This window comes from Mytilus californianus, unplaced genomic scaffold (assembly GCF_021869535.1).
Source record: "Mytilus californianus isolate M0D057914Y unplaced genomic scaffold, xbMytCali1.0.p SCAF_1, whole genome shotgun sequence".
Lineage (NCBI taxonomy): Eukaryota > Metazoa > Mollusca > Bivalvia > Mytilida > Mytilidae > Mytilus > Mytilus californianus.
In genome coordinates this window covers 130,118,076-130,131,778 of record NW_026262581.1, presented here as the reverse complement: position 1 = coordinate 130,131,778, position 13,703 = coordinate 130,118,076, and the positions used below count along the sequence as shown (strand labels likewise).

At 34.4% G+C, this 13,703-nt stretch overlaps 1 protein-coding gene across 5 annotated transcripts in view; it reads right to left on the bottom strand.

Moving 5' to 3' along the window:
• Positions 1 to 2,526: 2,526 nt before the first annotated feature.
• LOC127713914 (deoxyribonuclease TATDN1-like) overlaps positions 2,527 to 13,703 on the bottom strand; it is a 32,359-nt gene continuing 21,182 nt past the window's right edge. For all 5 annotated transcript variants that reach the window (XM_052219865.1, XM_052219893.1, XM_052219882.1 and 2 more), the window contains one exon: positions 2,527 to 4,090. In XM_052219865.1, the coding sequence (XP_052075825.1) occupies positions 3,988 to 4,090 (103 nt within the window). In that variant the 3' untranslated portion in view covers positions 2,527 to 3,987. The remainder of the gene's footprint in view (positions 4,091 to 13,703) is intronic.

Here is a 13,703-nt window from a genome sequence, read left to right as displayed (position 1 = left end):
GCTTATAGTATTTAAGAAACGAAACTAATCATGTAAAGGAGTAGGTTCGATAAGGCTCTAAAATGGCCCCTTTTTTTAGCTGAAATTTCAAATTAGTATCTATTGACCAATATCACAATGAATCGTAGCTAATACAATGACTAGATAGGAAATAAGCCTTTTTGTTAAAAATTTTCGTACCTGCGTTTTATTCATGACGTCACAAATAGTGCTCATTTTGATTTTTCACGAAAAAATCAATGAAAAATGGGTAAATTTCCATTGATTATTGAACAGGAAACATAGAGCGCATATGTCGACAAAAAAGATATTTTAAAATAATGTTTGTAATGACATTTTACATGTTTTAACTTGAATATTTAGTTTGTCGACGTCTGCGCTCTATGTTTCCTAATCCAAAATTTGGTTAAAATCCGGCTAATTTGGTCAAATTTCGCTAAAATCTCTTATCTTGACCTATTATGTAAAAATTAACGCTTTTGAATAAAACTTTGACACAAATAGTTCTATTTAACTGTTTCTCACATGTCATTAAGTCAACTTAAAACATTTTTTTATCTTGTAACATTAAACTTTACAATCGGGGCCAAATATGGCCCTTACCGAACATACTCCTTTAACCTTAATCACTGATCCATGAAATGAGGTCGAGGTCAGATGAACCCTGTCTGAATGACATGTTGACGTTGCAAGGAACCCATATACCAAATATAGTTATCCAACCAGTCATAATAAGTGAGAAATTCACATGACAAAAAAACTTCTTTTTTTTGAGCAGTCATTGAACCATGAAAATGAGGTCAAGGAAAATGGACATTTCGTAACAATAGGTATCTACATACAAGGTATGAAGCATCCAGGTGTTCTACCTTCTGAAATATAAAGCTTTATACAAATAGTTTGCGCCAGATAGTAATCCTTATGTCTCGCATACTGAGACTCTCGTCGCAGGCGAGACAATAAACATTTTTGGATAATACTTAATATTTGGATTGTATGATTTCATCACCATCATATCAAAGCACCCACAATGAAAATAAATGGGGAATGTGTCCATGGGACACAGATGATGCCCCTGCTTGCATATCATATAAAGTTAAAAAGGGACATAACTGAAGAACGGTAAAAGTGACGCTACCCAAATTTGTTACTGATCTGAGTTTTGTAGTAGTAAGTATTGTGTATAAGTTTTATAACATTTGGTTGAGGCAAACCAGGGGCGTAGCTAGGCTAATATGATGTGTACTCAATGCCGGAGTAGAAAGACAAACGGCAGGGGGTTTGGGGGCCGCTTAAGGCCCCCAGAAGCTCTGGGTAAATGGTGCAAAATCCTGCATTCTCGCAATTTCCTGGGACTTAAATGACCAGAGACATATATACACACTATATATGTCTCTGAAATGACCTCACCGAAATCTTATTTTCATGAGTAACAAGTCAACTTTTGAAAATAAATTTGAAAAAAAAAAATTAATTAGAGAAAAACAAACAAGTACTGTTAGCTTAGGAATTTGGATTTTCATAGAATTGATTTTTGACACCTCGAGGACCATTTTAATTGTTTGCATCAGCAACATAATCATGATGCTGGTTCCGTAAATGAAAAATAATTTCAGGAACGGAATATAGCTACAAAGTGATTATTAACATGTTTGTATAATAGTTTTTAATTCAATTTATTACTTTAGTTTTATTCTTACTAGATGTATCAATATTTTTATTTTGTAAAATTTTCGATGTGTACCGCGGCAACTGCGTTTTTGCGTATGGGTTGCTACGCGCCTGCAAACTTAAGTAAGAGAATGGAAACAAAAAATTCAACATTTTTTGTTTTGTAATTAATTAGGCTGTTAGTTTTTCTAAAGGGGCATAACTCTAGAACGGTTAAAGTGACACCACCAAAATCCAATCTTGATCTGTATTTTGTGGTAATAAGCATTATATATAAGTTTCATAATATTTGGTTGAGGCTAACATAAGTTAGAGAACTGAAACGAAAAATTCAGCTATTTTTCCATTTGTAAAGGGACATAACTCAATAACGGTTAAAGTGACACGACCAAAATTCACACTTGATCTGTATTTTGTGGAAATAAGCATTGTGTATAAGTTTCATAACATTTGGTTGAGGCAAACTAAAGTTAGAGAACGGAAACCAACTTTGGGACGTACGGACGGCGGGGGCATAAAAAATATCAAAGTGCTTGTGAGCACTAAAGGGTAACGATAGCTTTCATTTTGCAATGTGAAGTTAGAATTAAACATTGAAGTGCTATGGAACACATTTTGGTAATATTTTACAATTTACCAAGTAATTTTAGTACCGATCTCTTTGGCGCTGTCGTGCTGAATGACCAAAACCCCTGTTTCGGCAGGTTACTGACAGTACGATAGGCACAACACTTATACATCATAAAAAAGACAAGAGAAAATAATTTCACTCTAATTCACTACGTTCAACCGTATAAAATTACGTTTGTTCTTGGACCTTTTTTTTAAGAATGGAGTGGAGTCATACACCATGAACAACATATGTAACTTTTAATAAAATTGTTTTTTTTTTTACATGTTTGAATATCTGAGCATATATAATTTATCAATTGCTTGGCATGAGAATAGATGTGATTTTCAGAATGACCACCTCACTGTTGTTTACACTTTCAAAGGTAGATGGAGCATGGAGGATATAGCTATCAAGTTGGTAACATAAAGAATTTGATTGCATTTCATGCCATCTTTACCCCAATAAGGAGAGCTTGTATGGTTTAGACAACTATCCACCATAGATCAAAGGACAAGGATGTAAATGGAGATATAATAATATAACACAAAGATGGTATTTAAAAATTCCCTTTCCACCAAGATGGTATATGAATTTTTAGGGAAAACACTTTATATTATTTTACCCACATCCTAAGGTACTGTTCTACAACTGTCTTAAGTTTCATCAATGTCTGTCTGGCTGTTTATGTGGAGTTGCACTTAATAAGTACATGGATAGACAGACAGGGTTGTTCCTCTATGCGCACACAACTTTCTTTGCTGGGGTAATAATTAAGTAAGGGAAACTCAAGATTTCTTCCAGAGACATTTGTTCATAACATAAACTGTTAACACAAAGATATGTCTCGCCTATTTGTTATTTTGATAATGCAAATGTTGAAATTAAAATAGCAATACTTTAACATGTAAGTTATGCAAATATTCAAAGTCAATGAACCATGACTGAAGGTACAGGGCTAAACAATCTCCATGGAAATGAGATGTGCCAATGCTAATACAACTGCATACCAAATACCATTGACTTTTCATAAGTCGTTCCCTTTAAAAAAAAACCTAAACACAAACATTAAATTGTAAACTATGTAAAAGTTTCAAAGTCAATGAACCATAATGAGGGGGTGGGGTCAGATAATCTCCATGGAAATGAGATATGCCAATGCTTATACAACTGCATACCAAATATCATTGACCTACTACTAGTGGTTCCCCATAAACTGACCTAATCACAAACTAATACATGTAAACTAAGCAAAGTTTCAAAGTCAATAGACCATGACTGAGGGGGCAGGGTCAAATAATCTCCATGGTAATGAGATGTGCCAATGCTAATACAACTGCATACAAAATATCATTGACCTACCACTAGTGGTTCACCATAAACTAGACCTAATCACAAACTAATACATTGTTGATGCCACCGCCGCTGGAAACAGCATACCTATGTCTCGCTTTTTGACTCCGTCAAGGCGACACAAAAATTAGACAACTGACAAAGCAACAGCTTTAAGCACCTGAAAATTTTTCTAGCACCATAAAAATGTGAAGCACTCAAGAAAAGTAGTAGTTAAGAATATTGGTCACATAAGATATCAGGAGAATCAACTTTTATACCAGTCCATCAACATTTCTTTTCGTAAATTTTCCAACAATTTCAACATTGCAAACACAATCAATTATTCTTTGAAAATATGGTAATTTAATTTATCAATCAACACCAAAGAAAAGTCTGTTTGTATTGTTAAACATGATCTCTGCTAAACTGTCTTTATCTTCATTACGGGCACCTGCCATTACTTCAAGAACTTGTCTGAAAAAAAATGTATATTGATAAAGTTACTTTGTCACTATTAAAATGTGTAATAGAATAATAGTATGCCCCTGAATTAGTAAACAATTAGTCGTTTTATTAAATATTATGAGTCAAAATAGATGTTTGTATACATCAGACAGCAACCCTAAAAAAGAAATACAACAGTGTACATGCTGAAATGTCTCGCCTGTTTTACTGACCATTGATTTTATGTTGCAAGTCGGAGATAAAGGTTTTACTACAAGTATCACATAAACTTAACATTTTTAAAGATCAATGACAATGAGGTCAAGGTCAGATAAAAACTAGCACAGACATGTTCATCTTACAATTATTCCATACACCATATATAGCTGACCCATTGCTTATGGTTATTGAAAAACAGTCCAAAACACAAAAACTTAACGTTAACCAATGAACCATTAACATGAGGTCAAGGTCAGATGATACTGGCTAGACAGACATGTACACCTTACAATCATTCTATACGCAAATTATAGTTGACCTATTGCTATGGTTATTGAAAATAGACCAAAACACAAAAACTTAGTATTGACCAATGAACCATGAAAATGAGATTAAGGTCAGATGACACCGGCTAGACAGACATGTACACTTACAATCATTCCATAAACAAAATATAGTTGACCTACTGCTTATCGTACTTGAAAAATAAGACCAAAACACAAAATCTTAACATTGACCAATGAACCATGAAAATGAGGTCAAGGTCAGATGACACCAGCTAGACAGAAGACATGTACAACTTACAATCATTCCATACACCAAATATAGTTGACCTATTGCTTACAGTACTTGAAAAACAGACCAAAACACAAAAAATTAACAATGACCAATGAACCATGAAAATGAGGTCAAGGTCAGATGAAACCTGCCAGTCTGACATGTACCCCTTACAATCATTCCATACAACGTATAGGGGTCAAAACTCTAATTTGGCATTAAAATTAGAAAGATCATATCATAGGGAACATGTGTACTATGTCTGGAAACTAGAAAAATGCTTGTTTTTTGCCCCTTTTTGGCCCCTAATTATTACAATTTTGAGGCAATTACCCCCAAAATCAATCCCAGCCTTCCCTTAGTGGTATGGTACCTTGCAGTGCAATTTCAGAGAGATCCATACACTTGAACACAAGTTATTGTCTGGAATCAGAAAAATGCTTATTTTTGGCCCCTTTTTGCTAAATGTTTTGGGCAATTACCCCCAAACTCAATTCCAGCTTTCCCTTTGTGATATGGAACCTTGTAGTACAATTTCAGAAAGATCCATACACTTACACACAAGTTATTGTCATGAAACTAGAAAAAATGCTTGCTTTTTGCCCCTTTTTTGGCCCCTAATTCCTAAAATTTTGAGGCAATTACCCCAAAAATCAATCCCAGCATTCCCTTTGTGATATGGAACCTTGTGGTACAATGTCAGAGAGATCCATACACTTACACACAAGTTATGTCTGGAAGTTACAAAAATGGTTATTTTTTGCCTCCTTTTGGCCCCTAATTCCTTAACTGTTGGTACCATAACCCCCAAAATCAATCCCAACCTTCCTTTTGTGGTATTGAACCTTATGGTAAAATTTCATAGAGATCCACTAACTTAAACTAAAGTTAGAGTGCGAAAACCAATGTGTCTTCGGACGACGACAATGACGCCAACGTCATACCAATATACGACCGCAAAATGTTTTTGCGGTCGTATAAAAATGAAGCAGGCACTATCATTTTCTATGTTCAGTGGACTGTGAAAATGGGGTCAAAACTCTAATTTGGCATTAAAATTAGAAAGATCATATCATAGGGAACATGTGTACTAAGTTTCAGGTTGATTGGACTTCAACTTCATCAAAAACTACCTTGACCAAAAATTTAAAATGAAGCAGGCACTATCATTTTCTATTTTCCGTGGACTGTGAAATGGGGTCAAAACTCTAATTTGGCATTAAAATTAGAAAGATCATATCATAGGGAACATGTGTACTAAGTTTCAAGTTGTTTGGACTTCAACTTCATCAAAAACTACCTTGACCAAAAATTTAAAATGAAGCAGGCACTATCATTTTCTATTTTCAGTGGACTGTGAAAATGGGGTCAAAACTCTAATTTGGCATTAAAATTAGAAAGATCATATCATAGGGAACATGTGTACTAAGTTTCAAGTTGTTTGGACTTCAACTTCATCAAAAACTACCTTGACCAAAAACTTTAACCTGAAGCGGGACAGACGGACTGATGAACAAATGGACGGATAAACGAACGGACGAAGGAAGGGACGCACAGACCGAAAAACATAATGACCTTAGGTGGGGCATAAAAATAGTTATCCTATTACTAAAAATAAGTGAGAAATTCACATGACAAAAAAACTTATTTTTTTTCAAGCAGTTGGAAACTTCGTAACATAAGGTATCTGCATACAAGGTATGAAGCATCCAGGACTTCTACCTTCTGAAATATAAAGCTTTATACAAATAGTTCATGCCGCTGCCGCTGGATAGCAATACCTATGTCTCGCATACTGCGAAAGTCACAGGTGAGACAAAAACCAGAAAAGACATTGGGCAACAATAAATAAGTGTCCTCATGTCAAATAATCATCCTAAGTCTAGGATCAATATAACAGAGACTATTAGATCGATACAAACAAAAACATCAAACAAAAACAAAGACAGGACATGGCAGCATATATATCTATCCCTCATCCCTAACAACGAAAAAAAGACACTAAGTACAGATCCAAGAGTACTCGCAGTTACTGACAACTAGTTCAAAGCCAATAACAACTAATAAAATAAATGGAGAATGTGTGCCCATGGACACAATGATGCCCCCGCTTGCATACAACATTATAAAGGGACATAACTCAAGAACGATAAAAGTGACGCTACCCAAATTTGTACTTGATCTGAGTTTTAAGGTAATAAGTATCGTGTATAGGTTTCATAATGTTTGGTTGGGGCAAACTTAAGTTACAGAACGGAAACTAAAAATTTTTCAATTTTTAGATTTATAAAGGGGCATAACTCGATAATTTTTAAAGTGACGCTACCAAAATTCAACTTGATCTGTGTTTTGTGGTAAAAAGCATTGTGTATAAGTTTCATAACATTTGGTTGAGGCAACTTAAGTTAGAGAACGGAAACTAAAAATTTTGCATTTTTTTCCATTTATAAAGGGGCATAACTCGAGAATGGTTAAAGTGACCCCACCAAAATTCAAACTTGATCTTTATTTTGTGGTAATGAGCATTGTGTATATGTTTCATAAAATTTGGTTGAGGCAAACTTAAGTTAGAGAACGGAAACTAAAAATTTTGCAATTTTTCCATTTATGAAAGGGCATAACTCTAGAACGGTTAGAGTGACGCTACCAAAATGCAATCTTGATCTGTATTTTGTGGTAATAAGCATTGTGTATAAGTTTCATAACATTTGGTTGAGGCAAACTTAAGTTAGAGAACGGAAAATAAAAGTTTGCAAATTTCCATTTATAAAGGGCATAACTCTAGAACAGTTCAAGTGTCGCCACCAAAATTCAAACTTGATCTGTATTTGGTGGTAATAAGCATTGTGTATAAGTTTCATAACATTTGGTTGAGGCAAACTTAAGTTAGAGAACAGAAACTAAAAATTTTGTAATTTTTCCATTTATAAAGGGGCATAACTCTAGAACGGTTAAAGTGACGCAACTAAAATTCAAACTTGATCTGTGTTTTGTGGTAATTAGCATTTTGTACAAGTTTCATAACATTTGGTTGAGGCAAACTCAAGTTAGAGAACGGAAACCAATTTTGGGACGTACGGACATAAATACAGACGGACAAGGGTAAAACTTAATGCCCCCTCAGCTACGGCGGGGGCATAAAAAATCATGTATCTAAGACTAAAATATCAATCAGTACACATCCAACATCCAACGGATTTAGTGTAAAGACATCATGAACAGTCAGAGAAAAACATGACCTTGAGCAATGCCAAAATATATGAATCAACAGATTTTAGTACAGTGAAAGTACATATGTGTAATATTTAGTATGGTTTTAATTTACTGATAACAAAATCAATATTCATACCAATAAAAACAATATTCAAAGATTAAATTACAGCGTTGAATAGGTAACCTTTTAGAATAAGTTTATTTAAAGGATTGATAAGTTTACCCGGATCGCATCTAAATTTCCGGGCTCAGCTAACAACATCACCGTAAAATTTATGATGTGCTATTCTGTGTGAAATAAGTTTTCTACAGGTACAGCCAAACTTGCAAACCAAATCTTTGTATCTATGGAAGAATAAGTAAAGGTTTTAGGTAATTTGTGGTAACGAAATCCCTGACTTAATAATTTACTAGTAGTACATAGATACTGTGGATTCATTAATATTCGTTGGATACCAATTTTCGTGGATTTCGTGGGTACAGGTGAACCACGAAATTAAATGTTCAACGAATGACAAATTAACTATAGGCTTGTATGCAGACTTCAGCAAAACCACGAAATCAAATATCCACGAACATGCAAGTTTTCCCTAATCCACGAAAATTGGTACCCACGAAAATAAATGAATCCACAGTACTCCTTTTAGGGTAATAAGAAATGCTGTTTTACATGCAGGGCGCAGCTTGATACGACCGCAGAGGTCAAACCCTGAACAGTTGGGGCAAGTACTGACACAACATTCAAGCTTGATACAGCTTTGCATTTGGATTGTGATTAAATATTTGACACAGCATAGGTTTCTGACACAGAATGAATGTGGTCTAAGAACTTAAAAATTTTAAATTGGACCCTTTTGACCTCAATGTGGACAAAGTTGATAACGGGGCCCAAAAATCAAAAATCTAAATACATGGTTAGATTCAGCATATCAAAGAACCCCATATATTCAATTTTTGTTGAAATCAAACAAAGTTTAATTTTGGACCCCGATTTGGACCAACTTGAAAACTGGGCCCATAATCAAAAATCTAAATACATGTTTAGATTCAGCATATCAAAGAACCCTAAGAATTCAATTTTTGTTAAAATAAGTTAAATTTTGGACCCTTTGGACCTTAATGTAGACCAATTTGAAAATGGAACCAAAAATTAAGAATCTAAATACACGGTTAGATTCCGCATATCAAAGAACCCCATATATTCAATTTTTGATGAAATCAAACAAAGTTTAATTTTGGACCCTTTGGACCTCAATGTGGACCAATTTAAAAACGGGGCCAAAATCCAAAAACTTAATACACAGTTAGATTCAGCATATTAAAGAACCCCAAGAATTCAAGAATAAAACCCCATTGAAATTGGTCAAGAAATAAGCAATTTATACGAAGTTTATATTGCGGAATACTGTACAATTGACAATTTCTTGCTATTGCGCAATATTGTGCTATTGGATATTTCTTGCTATTGCGCAAAACTGTGAAATTGAAGATTTCTTGCTATTGCGCAATACTGTGCAATTGAAAATTTCTTGCTATTGCACTTATTATATAAAAATTTACACATCCTGTTTGGTGTGTATCTCCTACCATATCATTATTATTTGCTTTTAAATATAAATCAGAAATAACCAACTTAAAATGGAAAATTTTAAAAAGAAAAAAAAAAGGAAAACCCCCCCTCCCCCTCCCCCAATTTTTTGAACCCCCTTATGATTCATCACCCCAAAACTCAATCCCAGCCTTCCCTTTGTGGTATGGTACCTTGCAGTACAATTTCAGAGAGATCCATACACTTGAACACAAGTTATTGTCTGGAAACTAGAATAATGTGTTTTTTGGCCCCTTTTTGGCCCCAAATTCCTAAACGTTAAGGGCAATTACCCCCAAACTCAAACCCAGCTTTCCCTTTGTGATATGGAACCTTGTAGTACAATTTCAGAAAGATCCATACACTTACACACAAGTTATTGTCTTGAAACTAGAAAAATGCTTGTTTTTTGCCCCTTTTTGGCCCCTAATTCCTATAATATTGAGGCAATTACCCCCATCATCAATCCCAGCCTTCCCTTTGTGGTATGATACCTTGCAGTACAATTTCAGAGAGATCCATACACTTGAACACAAGTTATTGTCTGGAAACTAGAAAAATGCTTATTTTTGGCCCCTTTTTGGCCCCCAATTCCCTAACGTTTCGGCAATTACCCCCAAACTCAATTCCAGCTTTCCCTTTGTGATATGGAACCTTGTAGTACAATTTCAGAAAGATCCATACACTTACACACAAGTTATTGTCATGAAACTAGAAAAATGCTTGTTTTTTGCCCCTTTTTTGGCCCCTAATTCCTAAAATTTTGAGGCAATTACCCCTTAAATCAATCCCAGCATTCCTTTTGTGATATGGAACCTTGTAGTACAATGTCAGAGAGATCCATACACTAACACACAAGTTATGTCTGGAAGTTACAAAAATGCTTATTTTTGGCCCCTTTTGGCCCCTAATTCCTTTACTGTTGGTACCATAACCCCCAAAATCAATCCACACCTTCCTTTTGTGGTATTGAACCTTGTGGTAAAATTTCATAGAGATCCATTCACTTAAACTAAAGTTAGAGTGCGAAAACCAATGTGTCTTCGGACGACGACGCCAACGTCATCCCAATATACGACCACAAAAATTTTTTTGCGGTCGTATAAAAACTTGCAATGACTTACTTCTGAGTTTTTGCAGAAAACTTTTGAAAGAAAAGACATAGCTATAATTTGGAATCATACCTTATAAATTTTGTAATATAATTTATTTTCAGACCAATTAAGCCCAAAATAATTTCTTTTGTTAACTTCAAAACTAAGAAATCAATCATTGCAGCTAAATATTCTTCTTGAAACTGAAATTCATGGATTCTAATGCAACACCAAACCAAATATCAATGGTCTAGTATAAGTAACTCTTGATAAACACACCTATTCATAAACATTCAGAATAAAGCAAAAATTCCTTAATAAAAGAAGTATGATAAAGGCGCAGAGCCTTATATTCTGCATGAAACTAAAATAAAATCAAAGCACTGTAAACGCTATAGGCAGTTAATCAAAAACCCAGGCAAAGGTAATGATGAAAACAGTGGCAGTGTTGCTTTAATCGTTATCACAGCTTGTTATATCTCATGTATCAGATTTTTTTTTGTACATGTGCTGCACTGATTTCCAATATCCTACACCCTTTTCTCTAACAATATACCATTTGTTTTCAAACGTTTATCATTCGTTTTTAAATTACTTTAAAATATGTATCCTTTCGATGATTGAATGTGTGAGAAGAAGTATGTACACTATGTACTAAGAGTTTTCATATGCCACATTAGCATTTTTAGTTAGATCAGCAGGTGCCACTCAGTACACAAACTGATTTAATAATACTGGGAACAATCTGAGGTGGTGTAATTCAATTATTTATCATGCATGGATCATATTACACAAAATGCTGATGTTGTTAGCCTAGTAATGATGCAACATATTTATCTTTTAATTTTCTTTTACATTATTGTACTTCTAAGTGTCCAATCTATAAAATTTGCAGCAAATTTTGTACAAATATGTTGTCTGTCTTTTTTTAATATTTCTATATTCTTCATTTCTTACATACTTTATAAAACATATTTCATGTATCTGCACAATGTATCATCATTATGAATTCAAGCTATCTTTATATAACTGATAATGGGCATACTTCTTATATATATATTAATAGTGTGCAATAATACAATGTATCTCCCGCTTTGTAGTAACAGTTACACAGTCATATCATTATAGTTCTGAAAGTATCTGTCTTTAGACAGCCTCTAAAAATAGCTGGACTGTTACATTTGTCTGACTAGTTGTCATTTGATAAGACCTGGTAAAAATCTTCATAGTACATGTACTTTGATCATATCTGTAGATATACATGTATAAATATATATTCAAAACATTATAATGGTCTCGAGTTTCATAGCTGTCATGGAATTTTTTTGATAGTTAGTAAAGTGATATGCATATGTGACGCCTAGGGATTAACCCTGTATATCATTGAAATCTTCTTGAAATCATGACGAGGAATATGTATGGTTTAGGGGTGGGGATCTGAACCGTTTACAAGTTCTCAAACAGGATGGGGTGGTGGTTACCCCCAGGGACTCCCACTAAATTTCATTTGATTTGTTTTATTGTCCAGTACAAGAATATATATGGTTTTGGGGTGGGGATCTCGACCGTTTAAAAGTTCTCAAACAGGATGGGGTAGGGGTGACCCCCAGGGACTCCCTTATATTATATATATATAAAGTGATATGCATATGTGACACCTAGGGATTAACCCTGTATATCATTGAAATCTTCTTGAAATCATGACGAGGAATATGTATGGTTTTGGGGTGGGGATCTCGACCGTTTACAAGTTTTCAAAAAGAAGGGGGGTGGGGGTGACCCCCGTTAACTTCCCCTATATTTCATTTGATTTGTTTTATTGTCCCATACAAGAATATGTATGGTTTAGGGGTGGGGATCTCAACCGTTTACAAGTTCTCAAACAGGAGGTGGTGGGGGTGACCCCCATGGACTCCCCTATATTTCATTTGATTTGTTTTATTGTCCCATACAAGAATATATATGGTTTCAAGGTGGGGATCTCGACCGTTTACAAGTTCTCAAACAGGAGGGGGTAAGGGTGACCCAGAGGGACCCCCGATATTTCATTTGATTTGTTTTATTATCCCATACGTGAATATATATGGTTTTGTCAATGCAGCTACTAGATAAAATCATGTATTGTACATGTATGTCTTTTCACTTCTAGGATATTAAAGCCAAGAATTGGAATCTAGCTGAAATAAAAACAAATATAAATATTTATATTGTTTATTTAGACATACAATCATGATAAAATATATTTACACAAGTTTTGTCCATGAAGTTGAAAAGAAATCGTCATGGGATATACTTTTTTAATTGTCAGATCAAAGTTTGATCTTTGACAAAAAGATGTGCAGTTTGAGAGATAAAATTATGTTAAATTTTATTTCTTTTATTCAATTTAAAACATACATGTCATTTAATATATTATGTTTTAGTTTGCCTCTTTTGTAAGTTGACACATGGTCTCTGATAGGTCAATCAGATAGAATTACATTGTGAGTTCCAAAATTTAGTAGTTAATGTTGGTATGAGTTGACTTTAAGTGGTACAAATTGACATGGTACGAGTTTGCAATAGTATGAGTTGACTTGCTTTCCTGGGGAGAACACTGAGTTTGGTAAATTTAAGTTCTACAGTACAAAAGTTATGAGACAAAAATCAGACAAAGGGTTACTATTACAGGGATCAAAGGTGAGGTCTGATTGACCTGTCTTTAGTAAATGTAAAGGCCCAAAAATAAAAAAAAGTTCTGGTTTAGAAAAAATATCATAAACATTGAAATGTCAAAGTCTGACCACAGGTACTTGTTTCTATGCATGGGAAGATCCACTATCATCTTATATTTTGAGCTCCTAAATATACATTGATACTGGATCTTCCCATGGATAGAAACAAGTGCCTGAGAGTGGGACACTGGCTTCATGTCATGATCATGATGATGTACGGTAGACCGAATTCTTCTGTCCGCATATTTTTTCCCAAT